The following is a 24,767-nucleotide window of genomic DNA, read 5'->3' as shown; positions in this document are numbered from 1 at the left end:
CCAGCAGACTGGAGGAGGGCAAATGTTGTCCCTATTTTCAAAAAGGGGAAAAGAGAGGACCCAAACAATTATCGCCCAGTCAGCCTGACATCAATACCAGGAAAGATTCTAGAGCAGATCATTAAGCAAACAGTCTGTGAGCACCTAGAAAGAAACTCTGTGATCACTAAAAGTCAGCATGGGTTCCTGAAAAATAAGTCATGTCAGACTAATCTGATCTCATTTTTTGACAGAATTACAAGCCTGGTAGATGAAGGGAACGCTGTGGATGTAGCCTATCTTGATTTCAGCAAGGCCTTTGACAAGGTGCCCCATGATATTCTTGTAAAGAAGCTGGTAAAATGTGGGCTAGACAATGCTACCATTCAGTGGATTTGTAACTGGCTTACTGACCGAACCCAAAGGGTGCTCATCAATGGCTCCTCCTCATCCTGGAGAGTAGTGACTAGTGGGGTGCCACAGGGTTCTGTCTTGGGCCCAGTCTTGTTCAACATCTTTATCAATGACTTGGATGATGGGCTTGAGGGCATCCTGAGCAAGTTTGCAGATGACACCAAATTGGGAGGGGTGGCTAACACCCCAGAGGACAGGATCACACTTCAGAATGACCTTAACAGATTAGACAACTGGGCCAAAGCAAACAAGATGAATTTTAACAAGGAGAAATGTAAAGTACTACACTTGGGCAAAAAAAATGAAAGCCACAAATACAGGATGGGAGACACCTGGCTTGAGAGCAGTACATGTGAAAAGGATCTAGGAGTCTTGGTAGACCACAAACTTGACATGAGTCAGCAGTATGATGCAGCAGCTAAAAAAGCCAATGCAATTCTGGGCTGCATCAATAGGAGTATAGCATCTAGATCAAGGGAAGTAATAGTACCACTGTATTCTGCTCTGGTCAGACCTCACCTGGAGTACTGTGTCCAGTTCTGGGCACCACAGTTCAAGAAGGATACTGATAAGCTGGAACGTGTCCAGAAGAGGGCAACCAAAATGGTCAAAGGCCTGGAAACGATGCCTTATGAGGAACGGCTTAGAGAGCTGGGTATGTTTAGCCTGGAGAAGAGAAGGTTAAGGGGTGATATGATAACCATGTTCAAATATATAAAAGGATGTCATATAGAGGAGGGAGAAAGGTTGTTTTCTGCTGCTCCAGAGAAGCGGACACGGAGCAACGGATTCAAACTACAAGAAAGAAAATTCCACCTAAACATTAGGAAGAACTTCCTGACAGTAAGAGCTGTTCGGCAGTGGAATTTGCTGCCAAGGAGTGTGGTGGAGTCTCCTTCTTTGGAGGTCTTTAAGCAGAGGCTTGACAGCCATCTGTCAGGAATGCTTTGATGGTGTTTCCTGCTTGGCAGGGGGTTGGACTGGATGGCCCTTGTGGTCTCTTCCAACTCTATGATTCTATGATTCTATTCTATGATTCTAGTGCAGACCCAGGTCATTGAGCCTGAGTTTCCACATGCTTATGACAATAGAATATTCTCTTGCTAATTATGCTGTTTTAAGTGTGCATTTTAACTTTGCCTTCTTCAGTGAAGTTTCATCTGCAATTGTTTTATATTTGATGCGTTAATGTAGGTTGTAAACCGCTTTGAGAATTTTTTCTTGAAAGTATAAAGGGGGGAGGAGTAATAATAATAATGTGTTCTATGCAATAACCCTAAGGCTAAGCCAAACTGTGACTAACCATGAATGTGCGAGCATGCAAATGTAGTTACCTGTGCTTTCTTGCACTGCAAGGGGGTTGGACAAGGTGACACTTTAGCTCCCTTCCAACTCCACGATTGTATGACTCTAAAACTATTCCATAAAGGTTAAATAAATGAAAAATGAAAAAAAAAACCACAACTGTAGACTGTGAAACATAAAGGCCTGTGTGAACACGAGGTGTAATCACCCACGTGCTGAAATGGCTGCGAAGATCGCCATAAATGATTTTATTATAGGTATTCACAGGAAAAATCACAGCCACTTAACCCCTCACCTGGTTGTGCAACTGTCAGACCAACCAGAGCTAAGCCATGGTTTAGCTTAGCATTGTGCCTGAACCCAGAGTTATTGTTTGTCTCACTCCAGACGGGCCATGAGTTTGTATCCAAGGTTTGTCCTCGGTTTACCGCTTATGGTATGTCTGGGGAAAACAAGCCAGGTGCTCAGATTCAGACACAAATCTATGGTTCAGCTCAGTGTTATAAGCAAACAGGGCAGCGGTCTGTTTTGGTGATCGATTCAAGGAGACTACAAGCGAAGTATGCATCCCCAAAGCGTAAGGACATACCGGTAGGAAGAGCCCTGTAGCAGGATCAGGCCCTGCTGTGATTCCCAGGATCTGGCATCCAAAGGAATACGGACTCCGACAGTGGAGGCAGAATGCAGCCATTGCAGCTGGCACAAATTGTATGCCAGCTCTTCCATTTTGTTATCACCGCTGCCATTATTATAAGGCCTGGCGCAACCACAGCAAACATTCTTAATACGCGAACTGCTGGTTCGCAGTTTAATCGTTCCTCATGTTTGAGGTTGAAATTGTAAGCTCCTTGGGTGCCCCCACTGTTATTCTGCAAGGCACCAGGAGGTTCTACCACAATGGCGAGGTATTAAAATAATAACAGTTCCTTTTACTTCCGTCCCTCAGGAAAAACGCGCCAATGCTTACGTAGCCGAAATAGCATCACCCATGCAGAGAAGAACTAAGAACATAAGGAGAACCTGCTGGATCAGGCCAAGGGTCCATCTATTCCAGCATCCTCTTCGAGAAACCAGACTGTGGGGAACCAGCAAGCAGGATCCGAACTCAAGAATACTCTCCTCTCTCGCGGTTTCCAGTGACGGGTGTTCAGGTGCATTTCTTGCCTCCGACTACGGAAACAGAGCATTACTATTGCGACTGGCAGCCATCCATAGCCCTCTCCTCATCCACAAATTTGTTCAATCCTCTTTTAAAGCCATCCACACTCGGTGGTCCTCACTGCCTCCTGTGGGAGGGAGTTCCATAGTTTAACACTTTGCTGCGTGAAGAAGGACTTTCATCTATCTGACTTAGATATTCCAACTTCAACTTCATTGGACGCCCATGCGTTCTAGTTTTACGAGAGAGGGAGAAAAACTTTTTCGCTATCCATTTTTTCCAGGCCGTGCATAATTTTGTAAAGGAGGAATACAAAAAGGGGGGGGGCTTGCAGAAGTTGGGGGGGGGTCAGGACAGGAGAGTTCCTCTAGCCCACAATTCATTCCCTCAGTGGCCAACTATCACCATCGTTTTATTAAAACCCTGCTCAAGGTGGCTTGCAATATGAAAAGATTTACGTATTATTTACAAGCACAACAAAAGCAGTCATAAGCAATGAATAAAACTCATCAAAATGCGAGGAACAATTGCCACATAAATTACAAATCATAATGAGATCTAAAAACAAAGATACAAAATAAGATTAAAAAATAAAATAGATACAGAACCAGATGTTTTTGCCAAGCTCATATGGTGGGCCTCCCTTGATGCCTGGCCCCCCCAAAACCTCCATTCTTTGGTCCATGGCCTCTAAGCATGTCCATCTCTCAGGGCTGATAGCCATTGACAGACCTGCTCTCTGGGTCCCCTAAATCAGGGAGAAACTCACTGGGTCCCCTAAATCAGGGATAGGGAGCTTTCGCCCCAGGAGCATAATGCGCCCCCACCTCTCCACCTGGCACATGGGACTTTTCCCGAGTCACACCCCTCGGCAGTCCGCTTGCACCTTGGGCGCATAGAAGCCAGCTTCCCTGCACAAAAGTCAGGTGCCCATGCGTTCTCCTGATCCTTTTTGCACCCTCTGCTCTTTGTGCACGGCGGTTATCTGTCCGAAATGGCCGTGCAATGGAAGCAGAGCCTTGTAAACGTGCAAGGGAGCCTGGGGAAAGACACAGCAGGCCAGGACTTCTCTCGATCTCGGGAGGGGAAGGCGATTTGACTGCAAACAGGCTATCATTCGCATTGGGGTCCAAAGCCCCAAATAAATATCTGAAAGTCCGGCTCCTTCCCTACAGATACTCCTGGGTGTCAACATCAGCAGAGGGGGCCCTCTTGGCAGCTCCACCTCCCTCAGAAGTTAAGGCAGGCTGGCCCAGCAAGAGAAGGCCTTCTCTGCAGCAGCCCCAAAGTTCCCCACACCTTCACTACAGAGATTTCAGAAAATGCTGTAGATCCCCCTTTCCCCAGGCTTTCAGTGTGTTTTCAGGCCCTGCGACGGTGCTGTGTTTTAACTGTGTATAATACTTAATCATTGCTGCAACCTGCCTTGGGACCTCCTGGTGAAAGGAGAGCAATAAATTTGATGACGACAACGAAACACTCGTTGGGTGTGCACTATTGTATTTGGGTCCTGCCTGCAAAAGGAAGGAGTTGGAAGGGACCCCAAGGGCCATCCAGTCCAACCCCCTGCAATGCAGGATTCTCAGCTAAAAAATCCCCGACAGATAGCCATTCAAACTCTGCTTGAAAACCTCCAGGGAAGGAGAGTCCGCAAACTCCCGAGGGAAACCGTTCCACAGTCGAACAGCTCTTACTGTCAGAAAGTTGTTTTTTCCCCGATGCTGAACTGGAATCTCCTTTCTTGTAACTGGAAGCCATGGGTTCGAGTCCTACCCTCCAGAGCAGGAGAAAACAAGAGGCAATGGGTTGGGCACTGGGAGATCAGGGTGCTGCGCTCAAGTTTACCGCAGGATTGTCCACACCAAGTGGCAGCAGCACCCCAGGGTTTCAAGCAGAAGACTCTCCAAGTCGTACCGGGAGATGCAATTGGGGCCTGAACCTGCGACCTTCTACCTGCCAGGCAGATGTTCCTCCAGCACTGAGCTACGGCCATTCCCTGCTCACATCTGCTGCACACATTGGCATGGCATGACCTTGGCATGCGCAGCCTCTGCCTGTCTGAGCACATCCGCCCCCGTGCAGAAATGCTTCCCCGGCCCCGACACACCCACCCCATATAGTTAACAGGCACACAAAACCAGCACACTCCGTTTAGATTATTGACAGGGAGAGATGTTGTGCCATAAAATCATTTTGCAAGCCAGATGAACTAGGGCATCGGCCCCGCCACAACAATCTGGCATTTCAAAACAGACATTTCTCCTCCCCACCCCCACCCCCGGACACAGACACACTCTTTCACATTGATGTGTCATAGACCTGTGCATTTTTGTCACGTTTGCACATCTCTGGCATCAATTTGCACATCTTGCTGACTCAGCCACTTCAACAGACACAATTTCAAGCTGGCAAAGTTACTAGTCCCAGTTTCCAAGTGGGGCAAGCTGAACCGTTCAACAGGTTGAACAGAGGCTCATCCGGGTGTTTGGGAAGTGTCAAATCAATACACACAATAGCAGCCACAAGGGCTGCAGAGAGATTTTGGGGGAATAAGTGGCTTGACTGAAGCATCGCTAGATGCGGTTCACACACTCATCCCTCCCTCATCTTCGCTAAACAGACTTCGGAGGTTTTTGCAAAGTTAGAACCCACCAAACTGGTCGGCCAGGAAAGACAGCGGCACAGTCGAAATGAGAGAGATCGCCACAGGCAACGAAGAAACCCAAACCGTTGTCCTTCTCCAGTCACAAACAGATGGAGAGCCCACAACCTTTCCTTGTGAACACCCCCCCCACCCTACAAAAAGCATCGCCCACCTGCGCTCTGCACACCTGGCATCGTCCATAAAACAGGCCTGGACGGGCCTCACGAGGATTTCTGCACCTTTCAAACTCTACATCTATGGTCACCACAACTGATGCCCCCCCCCCCGCTCCTTGCAAACTCCTCCCTTTGTGGCTATCCAGTCTTAGGTAGCGCACTTCAAACCCCCCAAAAAGCAGGTCTCTTGAGCCTTTTAGGGGCTGCCAGACAGCTGGGCAGGTCACAAGCCTATGCAGAAAAAAAATCCCCCCTTAAACTCAGATAGGGGGGCAATATTACACACACACACAATCATACCCTTTACCCAGATATGAGATTAAGTTGTGGCTGCCTTGCAATTGGGTTGGACTAGATGACACCTGTTCTCGAATCCTAGATGACAGTGTTCTCGAAGCTACGAACATGAGTTTGACCAAACTGCGGGAGGCAGTGCAAGACAGGAGTGCCTGGCGTGCTCTGGTCCATGGGGTCACGAAGAGTCGGACACGACTAAACGACTAAACAACAACAGATGACACCTGGGGGACCCTTTCCAACTCTAGAATTATAAGTTCCTGCACTTGGGGCAACGAGTGAAAGGTTGTCATCTGCAGATTCTTTTCAGTGCCTGACAAAATTTATTTATTTATTTATTTTATTTTATTTAGGCAAGCTAACCCAGACACATAACTTTAACATGCCATTCTATTACATGCATTGTTTTTTCCCCTAAGCTGTTGATCAGGTTTATATTTCAATATTTATTTATTTATTTTTACATCTCCTCTTTTTTGACAACATTTGATTCTATTGGGGTTGGAGTGTATAACAAATACTTTTGTAACAAAACAAAAAAATTCCTTCCAGCAGCACCTTAAAGACCAACTAAGTTTTTTTATTTTGGTATGAGCTTTCGTGTGCATGCACACTTCTTCAGATAATATTTTTGTAACATCCTATGTAAACCAGTTGCCAGCATGCTGCAGTTGTCAGGCTGAGACCTGGGTTCAAATCCCCACTCAGCCACGAAGTGCACTAGGTGTGAGACCAGTCACGGCCTTCTCTCAGCCATCCTACCTCACAGGGTTGTTGTTTGTGGGGGAAATACCAACGTGTGTTTGCCTTGAGCTCCTTGGGCAAAAAGGTGGGATAGAAACGCAATACATCGGAATAAGCAAAGAAACCGCTTGGAGGCTTTTGTCAATTCAGTGGCACGTACGATTTCTTAAATGAAGAAAGGGAAATGCTCAGCCACGCGTTCATAGAATCACAGAATTGTAGCGCTGGAAGGGACTACAGGGGTCATCAAGTCCCACCCCGTGCGGCGCAGGAATATTTTACCCAACGTGGGGCTCAAACCCACGAACCTGAGATTAAGAGTCTCATGCTCTACCAGCTGAGCTACCACAGGCCCATTTCTCCAACACGACCCACCGAGGCCTGGGAAGAGGAGAAGGCAAAGGAAGGCCTTTTAATGCACACGTCCCTTTTTGCAATTCACTCCCAGCAACCAGGAGAGAGGCAGCAGGTGAGAATAGCCTACGAAGCTGCCTCAAACCATTAGTTCACCCAGCTCTGTATTGTCTACACCAGCAGGCAGCAGCTGTCCTTGATTTCAATCTAGGGGTCTCTCCCAGTCCAACCGGGGCCTTCTTCACTCAGGGTGTATCATTTTTAGGGAATTAAACTAAACTTTTGCCAGTTTCTTTAAAATACATTTTTGGGTAGGAAGAACTCAAATCTGCTGTTATTTTTGCAACTGGTCAACATTTAGCTTGGCAAGCACATCAGCTGCTTTCGGGGGGGATCAGAGAATTTTAATTTTGCCTTCTGAAAATGTCGGGTAATGCTAAATATGTAATAAGAATAACCATAATAAATAAGCAAATAAATAAAATCAGTAAATAACTGACATTACAACTTTTATAAATCACGTTACAACAATATAGAAGTCACGATACAACTTTTCAGCATCCCTCATTTGGGAAAGATGAAAGTTGAAAAAGAAAACGGCAAGTGCTCAGCCACAAAGCTGAGAGCAAGCAGCCCCCACAGCCCCCCCCCATGACTCTTTGGGGCACCCCCTCCCCGGACCCCCAAAGGGCTGACAACCCCTTAGTACCTTAACTCCCAATCCCAGGTTCTCCTTGGGGGGGGAGGGGCATATTTCCTACCTTAACTCACCCTCCTTGATCCTCCTTTGAGGGGGGACTGCCCGAAGTCTCTCCCCACTCCCTTCATCCCCCCTCCCACGTCCTCCTTATGTTTTTTTGGGGGGGGGGCTGTCCCAGGTCCCCTCCTGCATTCCCTTCACACCACACCCCCTCCCCAAATCCTCCTGGCTGCCCCATACCTTCCCCAAAACAACTCCCATCCTTGGGGGTGTATGGCTGCCCAAAGTCCCCCCCCGCGCCCCCCGCAACAACTCCGCTAACTCCTCCTCCCAGATTTTCCTCCTAGGCGGTGTCTGCCCCCAAGTCCCCCTCCAGAGCCCCCCCCCACACACACACTCTCTTAACTCCCCCTCCCAGCAGATCCTCCTCGGGGGCGGTGCCCCACGTTCCCTCCCTCCTCCCCCCCCACTCCCTTAACTCCCCCTCCCGGATCCTCCTTCCGGGGGGTGGGGCGCCCGAGCTTTCCCCCTTCCCCAAACCCCCACGCAGACGGAGAGGGGAGAAAGTGGGGCGGGGGCGCACAGAAAGTGGGGCATTTGGGAACCCCCCCTTCCTTCTTTCCTTCCTTCCTTGCACCACCCCCGTCCGCGGCCCCGCAAAGGGAGCAGCCCAAGTGCGCCCTCGACGGCCATCGCGGCGCCCGGGAGGCGCGGCAGCTTCGCGTACCTGCGCCGGGCGGAGCGGAGCGTTGCGCGGGCGGGCAGGCGGACGGCGCCGGGCCCGGGGAGGGAGCCTCGGGCGGCGGAGGAGGAGGAGGCGACGGCGGCGGAGCAGCAGCGGAGGAGGAGGAGGAGGAGGAGCCGGCGGCCGAGCCAGCCCAGCGCGGCCCGGACGGCAGAGCAGCCTCCGCCCCGCGGACGCTTCGCTCCGCCCGCCGCCGCCGAGCGCAGGAGGAGGCTGGAAAGATGGAGGGTCCCTATTCCCGCCTGCCCGGCGCCGGGGAAAGCTCGACCGGTGGGATTCCTGCCTGTTGCATCGGAGGAAGCTGCCCACCCAGCTCCATATTTCCCGCACGACTTCTCCGGGGTTTCAACCAGGGAGCCTCTCGCAGCCCCTCGCTGGAGATGCCAGCGTGGTTGAAGCCGCCGAACAGAGCCTCTGGAAAGGGCCTGGAAAGGGGGGGGGGGTTCTGCTGCCTCCTCCTGCGAACCCCAGACCCACTTCTCCCTGCAAGCTGGGACCGAGGGGGAAGGGGGGGGCTCCCGACCCCAGCCTCCCAGTGCCGCACCCCCAACCCAGCTCCTCGCCCCACTTCGCCCGACGCGTTCACTTCCCCTGGGGAGGAAAAGGCTGGCTTGCATCGAGCAGAGGCTTCGCCCTTCGCATTCCTGCCTGTTACAAAGGGCAGAGCCTCTCTTTTTTGGGGGGGTGTTACTGCTCCCTCTCCTTCTGCACTCAGTCCAGCCCCATTTCACCCCGCAATGAGCCCTGCCGGGTAGGACCAAGGAAGGGGTCACGCGACCCCAGCCTTGCACTTCCCAAGGTGGTTGAGAGCCAGGTGCCTCTAGTCCAGAGGATGCCTAGGACAAGGGCGGGAAAACCACACCACTCCCAGCCTTCTGGGACTGTGGCAGGTAGACTGTGCCTATACACGGAGGTTCTACTTAGCTAGCACATGCCTCAGTTATGGCGGTGTGCTGCCCTGCTCTGCCCTCCCAATCTCTCTTTTTCTGCTCACTTCTCTTCCCCGCTTTCAAAATCCAGCCCGCGTTTTGCCATGCTTTGCTTTTGTCGCAGTTTCCTTTTGCTCATTTCCTCTTCCATGGCCTCCCTCCTCATAAGAAGGGCCTGGCTGGATCAGGCCAGCAGCCCTACTAGTCCAGCATCCTGTTCTCACAGTGGCCAACCTCCATCCCGGTTTGCTTGCGAGATGATTACAACGGAGACCAGATCACATTCTGCCTTTACTGAGATCATAGAATCCTTAGAATTGTAGAGTTGGAAGGGACCCTGGGGATCATCTAGTCCAACCCCCTGAAATACTGGAATCTGCAGCAGCCCCATACGGGGATCAAACCTGTAACTTTGGTGTTATCAGCCCCACGCTCTAACCTGCTGAGCTATCAAGACTGAGTCGCTTGCATAGTATTGTTTATATAGCGTTTATGTCTTCACCTTCCTCTCCAAGGAGCACAATATGACGTTCAGGGGTCTCCCCCTCCTCAGTTACTCCCCACAACAACCCTGTGAGGTAGGGTCAGCTGAGAGGCAGCAACTGGCACAAAAATGCAGTGAAGCTTGGCTCATGAAGCCACCTCCTCATCCCCCGGTCCTTATCCCTGTCTAATGATACAGAACGCAACAAAACTCATTCGCCCCTCTGAACATTTGCCACTTTGCCACCAAAGCAATACCACAGGACTTGATATGGCAGCTGTCAAAGCATTGCCTACATACATAGCAGCTTTCCTTCCTCCAGGGGTCTCCCTGTGAGGTAGGCTGTGCTGAGAGAGGATGGGGGGATTCAAACCCTGCTCTCCCAGGTCCTAGTCCTACACTCTAACCACTACACCACCCTGCCTCTCATTCTCATTCATTCACCTGCCATCTTCGCCTCTCCTCCTTCCTCGTCCCCGCCTGCCTCCTTAATCCTTTTCCTCCTAACTTTTCCACTCTGTTCCATTCTTCCCATTGTCTTTTCTTTCTGAATCACTTCAATCTACATTCCACATTTCTTGCCCCCCCCCCCCCCGGTCCCCCATTAAAATCTCCTACCTCGCCAGCATGCCAGCATCTTCTGGCACCACACCTTACCTGGCCTGCTTCCTTTCCTCCAGGTGAATCCCTGGAATGAAGAGGGAGGGAGGGGCGTCCAGGTCAGCCCCCCAAGCGAATGTGAAATGTGCCTGGAGCTCCTGCTCTTGGACTAATGCCTCCCCCTCCCCCCTGTCCTCTCGCCACCCCCTTTGAGCCTCCTCCTGCGCTTTACCCAAAACCCTGGCTGCAGGCTGACGTCAGGACCCAAAATTCTTATGTTTCCCCGAAGGCCGTTTTGACCATGTAAGGCATGAGCAAGGCAAATCAACCTCACTGGAGGAAAACAGGCAGGGGGGGGGGGTGCCAGAAACCCTCTGGCAAGGGGACCTGCCCAGAGAAGAAGGCGGCATTCTTGGATTCTGCAGATAGAGAGATGGTCTGGTTGAAATGACCCATGCATAACTGCCTTGTGGAGCTTGTTGCCCTGAGAAGCCAGAGCGGCCTCTGCCAGATTGGACCAGCTCAATGGAACCTCCACGTTTAGTGGCAGTATATCTCGGGGGTCCCCAAACAGCTGGGGATGGAGGACTCCCTTTGTGGGGAACTTCAGGCCTCTATGCCTTGCGGATAGGCCTTGGGAGTGACGGCAGGGCACACACAATCCCCCTCCTTGAGGGCTCTGGCCTGGCTGGGATGTGTCCTTTTTACCCCCCAAAATATGGTTTATTTATTTGCAATATATAACCATTACCAAAAAAAAAAGGGAAAAGAGGCAAAAACGAAATCCCGCCTTCCCCCTCCAGGAAGTGGAGAATAGTGTGGCTCAAGGCAGAGGAAAAATGCAAGGACAATGAATTGCCATCTTTTGCCAGAAGAATTTGTGTGGGTGTATTTCTAGGCTACACAGAAAACTTCCCTGGGCCCAGCTGTTGAGGCCTGCCTAGCGAGCTCTGTCTCATGGTAGTGCTTTTACACAAAACGAAGATGCCTTGATATAAAGATATTGCTTTACCTGGTTCCTGTATTGCCTCTCTGCCGTGTCGTTCATTGGGATCAGGCGGGATCTTCCTGGGTCACAGACATGGAGCGAAAGAAACTCGCCAGACAATTAGATTGCCAGAGGGATTGTGTTGCAATGGGCGTGGAGTTGGTACGTTGCCTTGGTTTGAGATTGAGAAATCACACAGGGCCAAGGGCAGGGATATATATTAAGGGCATAAGAAAAGCCTGCTAGATCAGGCCAGTGGCCCATCTAGTCCAGCATCCTGTTCTCACAGGGGCCAAGCAGATGCCTACAGGAAACCAGCAAACAGGACCCAATTCCCCCAAAGAGATCTCCCCTCCTGAAATTTCCAGCAACTGGTAATTGGAAGCCTTGCTTCCCCCAGCTGTGGAGGCAGAGCCTGGCTAGCAGCCACCAAAAGCCCAACCCTCCTCCATTAATTTGTCCAATCCTCTTTTAAAGATGCACAAGGTGGCGCCCATTATTGCCTCCTGTGGCAGAGAGTTCCATAGTCCAACTGTGGGCTGTGTGAAGAAGTACTCTTATCTGCCTTGAGTCTTCCAACATTCAGCTTCATTGGATGCCTGCAAATTCTACTGTTATGTTGGGAGAGATTTTCTCTATATCCACTTCTTGTCATGCATAATTTTCATAGAATTGTAGAGTTGGAAGGGTCCCTGAGGATCATCAAGTCCAACCCCCATTAGTGCAGGAATGTGCATGTCTAACCTTTTCTCTAAAGTAAAAGGCCATTAATTCTGTGGCCTTTCCTCATCAGGGAGACGCCCCATCACCTGGGCTGCCCTTTTCTGAACCTTTTCCCACTCTACAGTATCCTTTTTGAGATGAGGCAACCAGAACTGCCAAAGGCGGTCAATTTCTGTAATGGCGTCATTATATTGGCCATTTCGTTTTCAGTTCCTTTCTCAGTGATCCCGAGCATGGGATTTGGCATTTTTACAGATGCTGCACTCTGACTCAACATCCATTTTTCAGTCCCTCCAAGCTGGTGGGGGTTTTTATGTGGGTGTGTTCTGCCATGTGCCAGTCATAACGTACTTCATTCCACCTGGTTGGTTGTTCAGCAAGGCATCCCCAACCTTATCGCATTATTGCCATCTGGAGGGTCAGTCTTCCTCCGTAGTGAGGCGAAAGTGGGACAGAAAACACAGGCACCCTGGAATATTTGCAGGGTGGAAAGTTACAGGATTTCAGCAGAAAGCTACAGGACACTTGCTAATTGGAACTTAAGCAGGACACCCACCCTGATGCTTTTGCAGACACCCACAGTGTTGAAAGTGGGGTCGCATATAAATTTCCCAATCACGTCATGAGCATATATCATCACCTGTGCACAATAAAAAGGGTGTCTGGAGACCCCCATGGTACTCAAAAACAGAGCTAGTGTTGGTACCTGTATGCACATATGGTGGGACTGTGCAAAGGTAAGAGAATTTTGGGACATAATATACAAGTAACTCTAAAAAGATCTTTAAATTCTCGCTTCAAAAATAAAACTTTTTGTTAGGCATTATGTCGACTGATACACAAAAAAACCACAGAACCCTCTTTATGTACGAAACCACAGTGGCGAGGATTTTAATAGCAAAAAAATGGAAAGGCAATGTAATCCTCACAAGAACTGATTCCTATTTCAGGAAAACGGACAAAAACGGACTCCTATTTCAGTGTATCTGAAGAAGTGTGCATGCACACGAAAGCTCATACCAAAATAAAAACTTAGTTGGTCTTGAAGGTGCTACTGAAGGAATTTTTTTATTAAAAACTGATTGGCAAGCAAAGATGATAGAATATTCGGAACTTGCAAGGATGACTGGGAGAATAAGAGGAAATTCTAACCAGAAATTTAGTAAAGATTGGATAACGTTTAAAGAATATCTTAAAAAGTACTGTAATAACACAAATCTGACAGATTTGGGTTGAATCTTGCAGTTTAAGTAAATTATAAAGTAAAAAAAAATTATCCTGATAATGGGAAAATAATAAAAATGAAGTGTGTATACTGCAGGAGTTAGCAACTTTAGGCCCATGGGCCAGAAGCAGCCCGCGGAGGTCGCTGGCCCATGAGCCCCGTGTGAACTGAGCTGCCTGCTCGCGCACTGCGCTAAACCGGCTCAGCGTAGTGTGGGGACTCGCTTCCATGGCGCCGAAAATCACGTCTGCACAGGCGCAGGAAATCTTGGGCGCACAGTTGCCAAAAATCGCTGGTGCACATGTGTGATCTGGCCCACGTAGGGATCTCCACGGGACCGATCCAGCCCAGGCAAGATAAACCTTGCGGACCCCTGGCGTATAGACTAGTAAGGTAGAAGAAGTACAATGAGGTGAATTGGAAGTTAAAGGGTATGTAATGTTGTTAGTCGGTGTCTTTGGTCTGTTTATGTTGTTTTTCATTTTGTTTATGTTCTATGTAGTAAATTGTTTTGTTATAAAGAATCTTTTTTTAAAAAAAATCAAAAACAGAGCTAGTATCTGCCAATCTATTTTCTGGGCTCCATTTGAGATGTTGGTTTTTCTCCTTTAAAACCCTAAACAAGCTCGAGAATGGCTATATCTCATATGAATCTACACAGGATCTCCACTCATTTCCAGGGCCCTCCTTGATGTGCCCCCTCCAACCATGGTGTGACTTGTAGAGTTAAAAAAGTGTGTCTGTGCAAAAGAGCCTTTTTAGGGTGAGGTGCCTAAATCGTGGGAAAGCCTCGTTGCCCCTTTTAAGTGAGCTCTTAAGAGTGTTTTATTGCAATGCCTCGAGAGAGAGACAGCGCTTTCACCTGCTCACTGAATCTGCACAATGGATTTTTATTACACTACCGCGTGAATTAATTGGCGTATCAATCCCAAGATTATGTTGTCAAACACTGTTTTCTCTGTGTGAACAGCCGTGTAATTATCACTGCGGGAACTTGAATTCCATTTCCTTCTAACGTCGGCGCTGTTTACACACATGCACATACACCCCACAACCAGAGAAACCAGGACAGAGTAAAGAAAGTCCTCCTTCATGCAGTGCAGAGTGGAACTACAGAACTCCCTGCCTCAGGAGGCAGTGCTGGCCGTCAACATAAATGGCTTTAAAGGAGGATTAGACAAATGCAGGGAGGAAAGGGCTATCGATTGCTACTAGCCAGACGCGGGTGGCGTTGTGAGTTAAACCACACAGCCTAGGGCTTGCTGATCAGAAGGTCGGCGGTTCGAATCCCCGTGACGGGGTGAGCTCCCGTTGCTCGGCCCCTGCTCCTGCCAACCTAGCAGTTCGAAAGCACGCCAAAGTGCAAGTAGATAAATAGGTACCGCTACAGCGGGAAGGTAAACAGCGTTTCCGTGCGCTGCTCTGGTTTGCCAGAAGCGGCTTAGTCATGCTGGCCACATGACCTGGAAGCTGTACGCCAGCTCCCTCGGCCAATAACGCGAGATGAGCGCGCAACCCCAGAGTCGGTCATGACTGGACCTAATGTCAGGGGTCCCTTTACCTTTAGCCATGACTCTGCTTTGCTTCCACAGTCAGAGGCAATGATGCTTCTGAATCCCAGTTCCTGGAAAGCAGAGTAGGAGAGCCGTTTGTGGTGCTCCAATCCCTGTTGGTGGGTTCTGTTCTTTTGTTTAGATGGTCTCAATTGTTTTTAACTGTTTTGATTTTTTCAAAAATGGTATAATGTCTGTGCAGCTTTCCTCACCGCTCTCCTTTGAGAGGAAGGGCAGGATATTAATTCAAGAAATCAAGGAATTATATCAGGCAGGGGAAACCGGTCCGGAACTGGAAGGGAAATCTCAGAAGCCCCAGCCAGCCTCTTCGCATGGCAGGGAGATGAACAACCGCGGCAGCTTGTTGGAACAGCAGCGAAGTCGGCAGAAAAGGAGCCCGTCTTCCTCTCTCTCTCTCTTGGCACTGAAGAACGTTGGACAAGCTGTCAAGAGAAGAAAATTACCTCCGCTAGAAGCCAAGGAACAGACAGGCCCTGTTTAAACCCAGAGCTCTTAGCAAAATGTACTGACAAAACAATGTAGAGCAAGCGGGAAATGAGTTGGCCATTTCAGCCTTGTTTATGAAAAGTTATCACCCACCCATCGCCTTGCCATGGGCTTTCTCATCGCTTAAGAGGCAATGATGATAGCCAGGTAGTTCACCTTGCACAGGCTGCGCTCGAAGTGGTCGCCCGTGGTGATCCTTCGTCGTAAGCCAGGGGTGCAGGGTGTTATCCAGTCTTTGGAAGACAGCAGTCCATCCTGCAGGGTGGCCCTGTGCCAATGGTGCATTAGGCCGGAGGAACAAAAGTTTGGAGGGCCAGAGGGAGAAAGAGCCACAGGTTCTGGTAGGATACATTTCCAGCTGCACAAAAAGCATTGGCGGCTGGAGCCTTTGGGGCTGATAGGGGAGAAGGCAGGGAGGCAAACAGCAGGGGGAGCCAGAGGCACTGCTAGGCGCAGCCAACCAGAGGAGGAGCCAGCTCTGTTGCTCTCTTCTTTGTTGAGTTTTACAAGGGCAACTCTGAGGCTAAGGAGGAGGAGGAGGAAGCTGACAGGCAGAGCCAACTCTTGCATGCCCTCCAACATTTCTCCAATAAAAATAGGGATAATAATAATAATAATAATAATAATAATAATAATAATAATAATAATACTCTACTCATCTGATGGGATTTCCCCAGCCACTCTGGGTGGCTTCCAACACATATAAAATAATAAAACATTGAATATTAAATAACTTCCAGATCTGCTTTCAGCTGTTTTCTAAAGGTTGTATAGTTGCTTATCTCCTTGGCTCAGGGGTCGCATAATTATAATAAAACATTGAATATTAAACAACCTCCCTATACAGGTCTGCCTTCCGCTGTCTTCTAAGGTTGCTTATCTCCAACATACCCTCCAACATTTCTCCGAGGAAAATAGGGATGTCCTAAGGAAAAGCGGGACATTCTGGAATCCAATCAGAAACCAGGGACCCTCGGAGGGTCTGCTCTTGAAGACCTTCTTATATCATAGGATCATAAAACCTCGGGGCTGTAAGGGACCCTGGGGTCATCTAGTCCAACCCCCTGCAACACAGGAATCTTCAGTTCCACAATTCCTGCTTGCCCTTAAATGCTTCAGGTGTACAAAAGGGAGTCTTTCTTAAGTGGCCGGAAACCCCAGTCAAGGTTTGCCACACAAATCCTCCAGCCAAATATTTCTGAGCGCAAACTGGCTCCAAGTGTTTGTTTGTTTGTTTGCTCATAGTTGTGGTTATAAAACGCAGGGAGAGGTGTTAAGTTTGGGTTTGAGAAAACACCTCTCCGGCTCAGCAAAGGGATTGGCTTTCCCTTATCCTGGCTTGTTTGCTTTAGAGATTATCCGTTGAAATTTCCTCATCTGTAATTCAGGCATTTTTGTCCAGGAAACAAAAGGTTTCCTCACTCAGCTCAGGTCGTTACATAAAAATACCAAATTCCCTTTGCAAATGGAGACATCTCAGTTTTCACTGCCTGTGTAAAGTTGCACTGAGCTTCTGCTGGAAACAGGAATATCGGCCCATTTCGTAGGCCAAGAAGGGGACAGGCTCTCTGAACTCCTTTTAGGGTCTGGAAAGGGGTGGTCATTAGGCACATTCAGATATAGGGTCAGAATTCAGAGAGGAGGTTCAGAAAAGGGCCACTGAAATGTTCAGAGGGAAGAAGGGACTGCCCTTCGAAGAAAGGTTGCAGCATTCAGGACTTTTTAGTTTAGAGAAAAGGGAAGAAACAGGCAGCATGATAGGAGTTTATAAAATTATGCATGGCCTAGAGCATACCGTAGGTAGGCAGACTAAGGCCTGGGGACTGGATCCGGCCCAATCGCCTTCTAAATCCGGCCCATGGACGGTCTGGGAATCAGCGTGTTTTTACATGAGTAGAATGTGTCCTTTTATTTAAAATGCATCTCTGGGTTATTTGTGGGGCATGGGAATTCGTTCCTTCCCCCCCCCCAAAATATAGTCCAGCCCCCCACAAGGTCTGAGGGACAGTGGACCGGCCCCCTGCTGAAAAAGTTTCCAGACCCCTAAAGAGGGTAGGAGAAAGCTTTTCTTCCTCATAACCCCAGAGCCTGTGGACATCCAATGAAGCTGAATGTTGGAAGATTTGGGACAGAGAAAAGGAACTCGCTCTCCCATGAGGCTGTGATGGCCAGGGGGGGGTGCGGTCCACACCAGGTGTCACCACAGAGGGGGTGACAAAATGCCGGGCGGCACTCACTGCGTGGCCTGCAGCGCGTCCGAGCCATGCGTCTCTCCTGGGAGTGACGCAGTGGCTTGGGCACCCTCAGGCTCCGCGCTGCCCCAAATGGTTTGCCCACTCCCTCCCCCTCAGTTGTAGGATGGCTGAGTGGGAGAAGGCAGGCAGACTCCAGAGGCCGTGCGGTGTGCCCCGCCGCTATGAGCGGCCGGCCCCACCCCTGGGCACACCGCCCCAGGCGCCCAAGCAGCTTTCTCTGCCACTGGTGATGGCCACCCACTTTGAGGGTTTTAAAAGAGGATTGAACAAATTTCTGGAAGAGAGGGCTATCGATTGCTACTTAGCCACAAAGGCTATGCCCTGCCTTCAAGGATGGAGGCAGCAATTCTTCTGCAAACTGCAGGAGGACCACCCCGTCCAGCATCCTGTTCTCACACTGACCAGTCAGATGCCTGTGGGAAACCCGCAAGCAGGATCCGAGCACAAGAGCAACTCTTCCCTCCTGGTTACAGGTAGGTAGCCGTGTTGGTCTGAGTCGAAGCAAAATAAAAAAAATTCATTCAGTAGCACCTTAAAGACCAACTAAGTTTATATTTTGGTATGAGCTTTCGTGTGCTTAGTTGGTCTTTAAGGTGCTACTGAAGGAATTTTTTTATCTACCCTCCTGGGATTCAGAAGCATTGCTGCCTCCGACTGTGGAGGCTGAGCCGAGCCGTTGTGGCTAGGAAGCATCGGAAAGCTAATTCTCGCCTTTTCTCTAAAATTTCATAGCTCTCTTGCTCACTTTTTCTCCAAAAAGTCCCAAACACTGAAACCTTTCTCATAGGAGAGTCCCTCCACGGTGCCCTCAAGATGTTTTGGACTCAGTTTCCCATCTGTGGAAGTCAATATGCGCTGGGTCCTAGGGCCGGAAAGAGTCTCTATTGGATGCCTAGAAATCCAGAAACTGGTGTGGAAAGGTGGAGGTTTGAGCTTAAGACAGGAAGAAGAAGAAGAAGAAGAAGAAGAAGAAGAAGAAGAAGAAGAAGAAGAAGAAGAAGAAGAAGAAGAAGAAGAAGAAGAAGAAGAAGAAGAAGAAGAAGAAGAAGAAGAAGAAGAAGAAGAAATAATAATCGAGAGGAGGAACCCAAAGTGACCTGTGTTTGTGTCTGTGTGTGTCACCGTGTGTCTTGATCTTTCCGACAGCCGCTTCCTTTGCCTGGCAAGCACATCACGGCACTGTTTTACATTTGAAACTTGCGGAGAGAGCACAGCGTGAAAATAAAAAGCTATGGAAATGGCCCGGGCTTTGTTGGTTTCGCCAGCCTGTTGAGTGACAGCGTCTTAACACGACAACACTTCCAGACACACCCTCGCCTGTTTGCTCTTCGTTCCTGGATCGTACTCTTTTGTTTTGCAGCTTCACCTGGATCAACAACCGTTGCGACATCTTTCTCGAGAACTACCTGCGCCGCGCATCTCCGCAGGTGACCTAATGTGCCCTTCCTTGGCAGCTCAAGGCCTTGCCAACTGTTCCTGTTGCTGCTCCCTGCCCCCCTTTTGCCCGTAGGGAGGAAGCGACTGCAATGAGTGATAAAGACTGGAGCAGCCTCAGCAAGCGCCCTGGGACTCTGCTCTCTTGCTGCTGCGGCGGCTGAAACACACTCCTGGGAGCTTGCTCTTTTAAGTAAGGCTGAGGACAGGCAGGTGTTCAAATGCAGAGGGGTTGGAGGTGATCATAGAATCATAGAATCCTAGAGTTGGAAGAGACCACAAGGGCCATCCAGTCCAACCCCCTGCCAAGCAGGAAACACCATCAAAGCATTCTTGACATATGCCTGTCAAGCCTCTGCTTAAAGACCTCCAAAGAAGGAGACTCCACCACACTCCTTGGCAGCAAATTCCACTGCCGAACAGCTCTTACTGTCAGATCTCCACACACGGTCTGATCTTCTGCCCCACAGAACAGATGCCTCAGAATGCAGAGGGGGAGAGAGTTCAAACCACTTCCCCAAAACTAGAGAATTTACGTCAGTCTTCGCTCTTCAGTTATGTAATTGTGCTGGGAGGAATTAGAGACCCAAATAAGGTTTGTTTTTTTCAGGCCAGAATAATGGGATCTGGCAGAAAAAAGGTTTATACCTTTGGGCCTGGGGATTTTTCTGGACCCCACCCCCTCAAGACTCCACCAATTTTGGCAGTGGTGGCAAATAAATAAAGGGGGGGTGCATATTACTTCATTGTCATGGTCAGGTTTTTCCCCCCAGCATTCCACAGGGTGGGTGCCACTACTGAGAAGGCCCTCTGCCTGGTTCCTTGTAGCTTTGCTTCTTGCAGTGGAGGGAACTGCCAGAAGGCCCTCGGTGCTGGATCTCAGTGTCTGGGCTGAATGGTGGGGGTGGAGACGCTCCTTCAGGTATACAGGACCGAGGCCATTTAGGGCTTTAAAGGTCAGCACCAACACTTTGAATTGTGCTCGGAAACGTACTGGGAGTCAATGTAGGTCTTTCAAGACCGGTGTTATGTGGTCTCGGCGGCTGCTCCCAGTCACCAGTCTAGCTGACGCATTCTGGATTAGTTGTAGTTTCCGGGTCACCTTCAAAGGTAGCCCCACGTAGAGCGCATTGCAGTAGTCCAAGCGAGAGATAACCAGAGCATTCACCACTCTGGCAAGACAGTCCGCGGGCAGGTAGGGTCTCAGCCTGCGTACCAGATGGAGCTGATAGACAGCTGCCCTGGACACAGAACTGACCTGCACTGTGAGTCCAAAATGACTCCCAGGCTGCGCACCTGGTCTTTCAGGAGCACAGTTACTCCATTCAGGACCAGGGAGTCCTCCACACCTGCCCGCCTCCTGTCCCCCACGAACAGTACTAAGGTGCTAGTGCAAAGGAAGCCTCTGGCTAGGAACAGAAGGCCTCTCTCAAATGGCTGTTCTGAGAACTGGAGATGTCTTTCCCCCCCAGGGTGCTCAGCTACCACGCTGGAAACAAAACCCCATAAGAACAGCCTGCTGGATCAGGCCAATGGCCCACCTACTCCAGCATCCTGTTATCACAGTGGCTGACCAGTGAGAAAGCTGCAAGCAGGATCCGAGCCGCAAGAGCCCTCTCTCCTCCTGTGGTCTCCAGCAAATGGTATTCAGACTCCAGCCTTGGCCTCCATGATTTTGTCAAATCCTCTTTTAAAGCCTTCCCAACTGATGCCTATCCCTGCCTACTGTGGGAGGGAGTTCCATAGGCTGACCATTATGCACTGCGTAAAGAATGACTCGATCCAATGGAATCCAATGGACTCCGCACATCCTGGTGTTTAAAGGGAGGGTGCAAAATAGGCAAGTCCTTGTGATTAAGTCGACACGCAACACAATACCCAAGTGTGGATTTGATCTCCAGGAAGAAAAGATTTTGCTCAGAATACGGCATGTCTCAGGAGATCTTCTCCTGGTCCCATCAGCACAAACAATCATTACGTTAAAAGGAATAATTGTGCGCTGCCTCAAGGTATCATTAGAGGCCATTCTATCCCTGCTTTCTCAGGGAAGCCTTGTACATTCCATCCTCTCCCAAACAAAGGTGAAAAGTATCTGGCAGGCTCAGGGACGCAGAGAAGGTGTTCCTGACGGAGGAAGATCTGTAGAGCAGATTAGCTGCGCAGCAAGGAGGACACAATGGACTTGCAAAACAGCAAAGCTGAGGCTGAGTCTGACCTTAGGGGAGGGGCCTTCAGGGAAGACAAGGTGATCGATGGCAGACCTTCTTGGCTAGGAGTCCTGGAAGACCTGATCCCTGCCTTGCAGGTCTTTTTCACCTGGCCTGGGAGGGCAGGGTCTGGACTGACTCCAGCTACAAAGCTGAAACTACTGAACAGATGCATAGGCTGGGCTGTTTTTTGGGGTGGCGGTTGTTGTTGGGGGGGGGTGAGTTTGTTGCGAGAGGGTTGTTGCTGTTGGGTTTTTTAAAAAAATCTTTATTGTCCAGTAGCCAATAACCCAGTAACCCAGTAACCCAGTAACCCAGGTGGCGCTGTGGTTAAACCACTGAGCCTGGGGCTTGCTGATCAGAAGGTCGGCGGTTCGAATCCCTGCGACGGGGTGAGCTCCCGTTGCTTGGTCCCAGCACCTGCCAACCTAGCAGTTCGAAAGCACCTCAAAATGCAAGTAGATAAATAGGAACCGCTACAGTGGGAAGGTAAACGGCGTTTCCATGTGCTGCTCTGGTTTGCCAGAAGCGGCTTTGTCATGCTGGCCACATGACCTGGAAGCTATACGCCAGCTCCCTCGGCCAATAATGCGAGATGAGCGCGCAACTCCAGAGTCGGTCACGACTGGACCTAATGGTCAGGGGTCCCTTTACCTTTTAGCTCCTTGTGTTTAGTCGTTTAGTCGTGTCCGACTCTTCGTGACCCCATGGACCATAGCACGCCAGGCACTCCTGTCTTGCACTGCCTCCCGCAGTTTGGTCAAACTCATGTTCGTAGCTTCGAGAACACTGTCCAACCATCTCGTCCTCTGTCGTCCCCTTCTCCTAGTGCCCTCCATCTTTCCCAACATCAGGGTCTTTTCCAAGGATTCTTCTCTTCTCATGAGGTGGCCAAAGTATTGGAGCCTCAGCTTCACGATCTGTCCTTCCAGTGAGCACTCAGGGCTGATTTCCTTAAGAATGGATAGGTTTGATCTTCTTGCAGCCCATGGGACTCTCAAGAGTCTCCTCCAGCACCATAATTCAAAAGCATCAATTCTTCGGCGATCAGCCTTCTTTATGGTCCAGCTCTCACTTCCATACATCACTACTGGGAAAACCATAGCTTGAACTAGACGGACCTTTGTCGGCAAGGTGATGTCTCTGCTTTTTAAGATGCTGTCTAGGTTTGTCATTGCTTTTCTCCCAAGAAGCAGGCATCTTTTAATTTCGTGACTGCTGTCACCATCTGCATTGTTGCTCCTTAGAGACCAACAATGTTTGTTCTGGGTACAGTGGAACCTCGGTTTATGAACACCTCGGTTTACGAATTTTCGGTTTACAAATGCCGCAGACCCATCTGGAACAGATTAATTCACTTTCCATTACTTTCAATGGGAAAGTTCGCTTCAGTTTATGAACGCTTCAGTTTGTGAACAGACTTCCGGAACCAAATGTGTTCATAAACCGAGGTACCACTGTATAAGCTTTCGTGTGCATGCACACTTCTTCAGATACTTCAGATACAGGTACTTTCAGATACAGTGGTACCTTGGTTTACAAACACATTTTTTTCTAGAAGTCTGTCCTTTACCTGAAGCGTACTTAACCTGAAGCAAACTTTCCCATTGAAAGTAATGGAAAGTGGATTAATCCGCGGAGTACTTAAACTGAAAATACTCAAACCGAGGCGTACTTAAACCGAGGTATGACTGTACAGGTATCTGAAGAAGTGTGCATGCATATGAAAGCTTATACCCAGAACAAACTTAGTTGGTCTCTAAGGTGCTACTGGACAATTTTTTAATTTTTTAATTTATTTTGACCGTGTCCAACACGGCTACCTACCTGAATCTAGAATCATGCAGAAATTGTTCAGATTGGTTTTGTATTTTTAAACATTCTGTTTATTGTTTACGGCCCCTGTTATTATGTTGCACTTGAGTATTTTTTCCATTGTGTGAGCCACCTTGAGCATGGTTAGAACTGTGGAACGGCGGCATGCAAATAAAATGATGTCTGTCTGTCTGGCTACTAGCAAGGATGGCTGTGCTTGGCCCTCCACAGCTGGAAACCACAGGAGCGGAGAGTTGTTCCTGTGTTCGAATCCTGCTTGCAGGTTTCCCATAATGGGTATCTGGTTGGCCACTGGGAGAAAAGGATGCTGACTGGACTCAATGGGCCATTGGCCAGATCCAACAGACTCTTATTATGTTCTCATGACAGGTCTGTGAGTTTCGGTTTCTTCTTCATTTTTCCAGGTTCGGCCCTCCAATTTCTGCATCAGTTCACGATCCTCGTATTTGGCAGAGAAGCAGCGCCACCGTTGGCAGCAATTTCAGGCAAGATCATGCCAGTCTCACCCCAAATCCCTTGAGATCTTGCACACTCCACAGGTTCTCGAGCGAGATCTTGCCCCAAATGATCTCACCTGAAATCGGCGGCAATGTCGGCAATGTCAGGGCAGGTGAGGCGCCTGTGAGGGTGCCACCTTGGGGACTTATCCCACCTGAGGCAGCACCGTCACCCTGCCTAATGACTGGATTGGCTCTGGGAGGCCTGGGTTCGAATCCTTGCTCGGCCCCGAATCTCACTGGGTGACCTTGGTGGCCAGTCATCGCCTCTCAGCCTATCCTACGGTACCTCCTAGGGCTGTTGTGGTGATTAACTGAGGACTAGAACCTGGAAGACCAGGATTCAAATCCCTCAGCCAGGAAGCTGATTGGGCGACTCTCTTAGCCTAGCCTACTTTGCAGGGGTGCTGTGAAGATAAATTGGGGACGAGTTAAACCACATACGCCGCCTTGTCCTTGAGGAAAGGTGGGGTATAAATAAAAGCAAGCGAATGAATATTTCACCATGCTAGGTCTGGGGCCTTTCCCCTACTTGATGTGGCAGGTGTCGAAACCAGACACCTATCCCATGTTGGCGATTATCGTCTTGGCCCAGAGGTGTCGCCTCACTCTCTCGATGCCTCAGCGGAAACTGACATGTGGCAATCCACCTGTCTGCCGGATCTCATTCCTATCACCGCCTCCATTGATCGCCTGAGTCCCTGCCCTCTTGTCATCGGCATCCTTGAACGCCAAAGGATTTGGGGAAGGGCTCTTGAGCAGGGAGACTTTCAAGTACCGGCGCTTCGCCTTTCACCACCTGGGCTCTATGGGAAGTCAAAGATCACTGCCTTGTTGAAACTGCTGGGTACAGAGGTGCCGGCGAGGAATATGCTGGGGGAGGGAGGGAACTGCTGACTGACAGGCAAGCCCCAGGTTCGAATCCATCCACAGCCGGTAAGGTCTCTAGTTAGCCTTGAAGGCTCGCCAGCTCCTGAAGGGATGCTGTGGGTTTGGGGAGCTGGGGTCAGTC

General features: G+C 49.6%; 1 protein-coding gene across 3 annotated transcripts in view; it reads right to left on the bottom strand.

The window, feature by feature from the left end:
- The window catches only part of LPP (LIM domain containing preferred translocation partner in lipoma), a 294,937-nt gene extending 283,344 nt beyond the window's left edge, over positions 1-11,593 (bottom strand). Inside the window, exon 1 of one of the 3 annotated variants that reach the window (XM_060274249.1) lies at positions 11,543-11,593. In XM_060274249.1, coding sequence (XP_060130232.1) covers positions 11,543-11,578 — 36 coding nt within the window. In that variant the 5' untranslated portion in view covers positions 11,579-11,593. Of the gene's footprint in view, positions 1-8,499; positions 8,741-10,587; positions 10,745-11,542 lie in introns of those variants that run through there. The other 2 variants (XM_060274252.1, XM_060274253.1) reach the window with 2 other exon arrangements.
- Between the last annotated feature and the right edge of the window lie 13,174 nt (positions 11,594-24,767).

The sequence above is a fragment of the Zootoca vivipara genome, chromosome 5, assembly GCF_963506605.1.
Source record: "Zootoca vivipara chromosome 5, rZooViv1.1, whole genome shotgun sequence".
Lineage (NCBI taxonomy): Eukaryota > Metazoa > Chordata > Lepidosauria > Squamata > Lacertidae > Zootoca > Zootoca vivipara.
Note: the sequence above shows the minus strand (reverse complement) of the source record. Positions and strands in the feature narration are given on the sequence as shown.